Here is a 4,699-nt window from a genome sequence, read left to right as displayed (position 1 = left end):
CATATTTAAGTATTCATTCATATTCTGTACTCACGGAAAGTTATAGTCTAGGGATATGGGGTTTTCTGTCGATATTTGTCCCATCAGTTATGATATTTGTGTGGATACGGTACAATTCTCTCCAGCTTATTCTACCTTTGTGTTGGCCATGCCGGTTAAATAGCAAAAATTCTAACGAGCGTATGCCTCGAAAATGTTCGTACAGTGCAAAACCTGGTGTCCGGACGACTGAGGTTTGTGCGCGTGATCTCGGCATATAATAGGGCAGCCTATCGATAAGAAATTTGAACTTTCCTTTTGTATTCTTCCACCAGTTTGCGATGACGGGCACTCAGGAGTACATGACATTCTTCAGAGGCAGCAACCAGACCTTGAAAGGTTTCTTCGCAATTGTAAAGTATGTTTGCCACCATTCGTTCGCCCGCCTCTTTAATTGGTATGGCATTGCGGGTAGTGTGAGAGGTTTTGGTGCGGGGTGCGTGTACGCACATGTCGGCATAATAGTGGAGCACTTAGTGAGCACATACCTATGTACCATTTTAGCATATCAGCGCATATAATTTAGTATGCCAAAGTTAGGTGTGTGACCAGCATGAACGAATATAAACACTGGCACTGCGTTATCGCCTGTGGCGATGCCTCAAAACTGGAAACCCCAATGAACGAGCCATATATGAATTTTTTTATCTTTTATGAACACCCAGTAGCACCACCACCAAAGTGGTTGAGTCATGGGCAGCGGCATAGAATAGGGGATCTGGAATGTACTACGGATAATGGTAGCACTGCCACTTGGTATATATTTATACGGGGCAGACTGTTCATGCTTTGGGGAGTCCGTGTCGCTTGATGTATACGTACTTTTGTGTTCCGGAATTAGTCATTCCTGTCGCGTGCTTGCACGGCCGACGAACGTTTGGATGCATAGCTACGTCTTGCCACTTGCAGTAGGTATTGTGCATCGGCTGATTTTAACGATTTACCTACTACCATGCAGTATGGACCCAATCGAACAGAATCGAAAGATGGCCCTGTCGGCTATTGTGAATCTCTCGGCGGATGCGATCGTCGCAGAGCACATGGTATGTAGATACCCTCAATACACTACATCTGTTCATCGGCTGCGCTTAAAGGTGGTCGAGGGTTTGGGTTCTGCATAGCCCAAAAATACTAGGATTAGTATCTGGCGCTTGAGGGCAAAGCAACACGATTTAACCATCCAAATGGGCGGAACAGATGATCATGTAGTCCACACCTTAAGGTAACCTTAAGGTAGATAGAAATGGAATGGTAGCATCTAAGGCTATGTCGGTTACAACTCAATGTTCTCGTGCGATCGCGCCGTTGCGATGGTAGGAGCGAACACGATTATTATATGGTGTGCATATCCGAGTAGTCGCATGCTTCTTCGCCAGTTGATACATACGCGTGTCTCAGAGGTTTGTAGTGAGAAGGTGTATTGTATCGGTGCATCTGCTTAACCACAGATGGACTGTCATGCCAAGGATTGTACAGGTGTTGCGCGGTGCGTCTTCGTGAGCTACGAGCAGGATGGTTTCAGTGCAACTCAAGCTCTTTGCTTACTCTACAGATCCAGAGCGAAGGAAAGAATATTGTCTCCATGTTAATACGAGACATCTTGGACCCGGAATCCGAGTTCGCGGATCTCTCCTGCAATATTATCTCAAATCTGACGCGCTACAGCAACGAGGCTTGTCACATCATCCTCTCGGTATGTTGTTCGTGCACTCCCTGTACACTTTGCTTCTCGTACACTCTCCTTGTTTGTATGGTTCAACATACCGGTTGCTGCTCAGCTGCTCAGTGGTAGCATACCTAGGAGAGTAGCTAGTGGTATTAGACTTATATGTGATAGGGTGTCGATCACAGTGCTATACAGCACGAGCTGTGGGCGGTACTGGCTGTAGTGCTAATGGTAGTGTGCGCTAGCCTTACTGACACTTGGCATGCCTCGGTGATCTCTCTTGCCTGTTTTGTTTGCCGTGGGTCCTCCTCAGTTGACATCACATACGATGAAGCCACTGACACAACATATCTACCTTTGCTGTAGTCGACCATTGACAATGTTCAAATCCATCTTGTCATCTATCGTTGACATCACATATCTGTCCATGTAGTAGTCTTTCGTTGACATGACTCATCTACCCATCCTGTAGTCGACCGTGGGTCCTCCGGTCCCCAAGCAAGAAACCGGCACTGCACCGCTCACCACGGAACAGCACGAGCCCAAAGAGGGCGAGGAAACTTCGCCGGCCATCTACAAACTACTAGATACATTTGCCCTCGAGGGCTACAACAAGAAAAACCAGAAGGTGAGCATAAATGCACTGAGTGTCTCGAAGCAAGGCAACAGCCGGCGGCAGGCCCATGTGTACAAGGTTCTCGTGAGATTGTGTTCTGTAGTAATCGCTGCTTTTATTATATTAATGCGCGATCACTATCTCGACATATTGTATCATAAGCTCATCTGCAGATGGTTGCCTATCGATTTCATATTGTATTAATGACACCCATCAACCCCGGAACAGCTTCACTGGCTCGGTGCAGTATTTGCGAACATATCTCGACTTCCAGAGGGCAGGGCGATAGTGATCAACAAGGAGAAATTCGCCTTCCAGCGACTTCTTACGTATGTTTGCCCCTGGCCTTAGTCGAAATCGAGCTCACGCCAGAACGCGCATGTAACGTGAATGAGACGATTGTTCCCATACGGAGGTGTTGTTCGACGATAGCTGTGCGCAACGCATAGCCGCATGCCGTCCGCTCCCCATACGCAATGTATTATCCGCAAGTCCTTCGCGAGTCCTTTTGATCGTAGCTGTTCCGTACGAAGTAAATTTGTTCTCGCCCTGAAGTCTGTAGCGCTCTGATATTGTTATGTTTTTCTTCTTCGTCTTCAGATTTTTAAATCATACTGAACCTGTTCGAAGGGGCGGAGTGGTTGCGATGATTCGCAATGTGGCGTTCGATGCCGAGCTACACATGTGGTTGCTTGGTGATGACGTAAACGTATGTTTATCAAAAAACATTTTGCAATACATCCTGTGCTACGTGGGGTTTGATCGTAAGTTTTTGCCTTGCCGTGATATGACAACGATCTAGTCCAGCTTTAGTTAAGGTCAGATCTCATCCGTTTGCGCGACATATCTTTCTTTAGATCTTGCCTGCACTATTACTACCGCTGGCGGGACCAGAGGAGTTTGATGAAGAGGAGATGGAGGGCATGCCTGATGATCTGCAGTATCTGGACGATGATAAAACTCGGGAGCCCGATATCGCACTGCGCAAGATGTTGGTAGAGACCCTGTTACAGGTACATTCTTTAATATATATGTATATATATATGTGTGTGTGTGTGTGTGTGTGTGTGTGTATTTTCTTTGTCTACATTCTTGTAGGATCATAGGGGTTGTTTTATAAATGTAGCTTTTCTGCTGACAAGCAAGGAATGTACCAAAATGTACTCAGTGCCAGCGGTTGTTACACAGCACGCAAAGTGGTAAGGCACTTTTGGCACGACAAAATCTCAAGATGCTAGTCTTGCAAGTGTTTTACGTACCTTGTTGCCTCACTCTCAGTACTTCTTTGTTTGCGTACCACGCAGCTGTGTACGACGCGATCGGGGCGTGATACTTTGCGCGAGAAGAAGGTCTACCCAATCATCCGCGAGCTTCACAAATGGGAGAAAACTGACTACTTAGAAAAATCCATCTACGATCTGGTGCAAATACTGCAAGGCGATGAAGATGATATCACAGACAATCTAAGGAATCTTGCAATTCCTGAAGACCTATCGGTATGAATCGACAGAACACTTTATCAATGGTCGGGAAGCATGCGTCTTGCCTTGGTGTATATTTATGCTTCAACCATGTCTTTAGTATAGCCTTGCGTTGCTCAAATTGGAATATTGTCACTCATTCACATTCGGGTGTTTGTTATGCTTTCGTAGTGACCAGCGAATTAGGTACGGTATGTGTAGAATATTATGATCATCTGCGAAGGGGCCAGAAATCTCTCATCCCTCGTACCTGTCATCGGTGTGTTCGAGCACATGCCATACTTTGAGAGTTCATTCATTACAAGTGCGCCACTTTTAGTCATCACACAATACTGTCGATGTAATTGCAAAGCCAGATCTGTACGTGTATTCGGTTTGGATAATATGAACAACCGCTCGATAATCGCTTGATGCTTTATAGGATACAGTTTTAATATCACACTTGCCTCTCTCCGCTACCACAGGAGAACCCAACGTACAACGAAGACGCGCAAGCTATAGACGCGCGGGAAGCAGAGATGCTGAAGGAGTCGCAGTTCGGCGATTCCCATACAGTCCAGCCATTCTGATCACGTGTTGCCCACACATATGACACGCACGTCGGCAACGTGAGGTTGAGTTGTTTGCAACCAGTGCATAGCCGTGTGCTGTGCTAGTTGCACCGATCAAGTCGATGGAATAAATAGGCGCTCGCGCAAAGTATTGTTATGAACCAGAGGATGCGAATTTACTTTCTTACGATTCGCTCGAAATCTCACTCATTTATCCTTCACTGGGTGCGCCTGTTTCCACTTTCAAGTTTCGTGCATTATACATATGTATGTATATATATATATACATATATATATATATATATATATTGTTTCTTTTTGTNTATTATTTATTGTCTATATATAT

The 4,699-nt window shown here is 45.5% G+C and overlaps 1 protein-coding gene across 1 annotated transcript; it reads left to right on the top strand.

The window, feature by feature from the left end:
- Positions 1-313: 313 nt before the first annotated feature.
- Positions 314-4,514, top strand: SARC_01257 (hypothetical protein). Its single transcript, XM_014305055.1, has 9 exons — positions 314-397; positions 998-1,082; positions 1,592-1,732; positions 2,178-2,333; positions 2,550-2,650; positions 2,922-3,030; positions 3,179-3,334; positions 3,626-3,817; positions 4,267-4,514. The coding sequence occupies exons 1-9, from the start codon at positions 321-323 to the stop codon at positions 4,369-4,371; spliced, it is 1,122 nt and encodes a 373-aa protein (XP_014160530.1). The 5' UTR covers positions 314-320; the 3' UTR covers positions 4,372-4,514.
- Positions 4,515-4,699: the final 185 nt, after the last annotated feature.

The sequence above is a fragment of the Sphaeroforma arctica genome (genome assembly GCF_001186125.1).
Source record: "Sphaeroforma arctica JP610 unplaced genomic scaffold supercont1.48, whole genome shotgun sequence".
In the NCBI taxonomy this organism is placed as follows: domain Eukaryota; class Ichthyosporea; order Ichthyophonida; genus Sphaeroforma; species Sphaeroforma arctica.
The sequence above is the reverse complement of the archived record's forward strand: the minus strand, read 5'-3'. Positions and strand labels throughout refer to the sequence as shown.

Excerpts from the sequence above, each read along its gene's own strand:
- SARC_01257 (XM_014305055.1), top strand. The coding sequence starts at position 321 with ATGACGGGCACTCAGGAGTACATGACATTCTTCAGAGGCAGCAACCAG. Across the intron at positions 2,651-2,921 it reads GCCTTCCAGCGACTTCTTAC|ATTTTTAAATCATACTGAAC; the intron begins GTATGTTTGCCC and ends CTTCGTCTTCAG. Across the intron at positions 3,335-3,625 it reads TGGTAGAGACCCTGTTACAG|CTGTGTACGACGCGATCGGG; the intron begins GTACATTCTTTA and ends CGTACCACGCAG.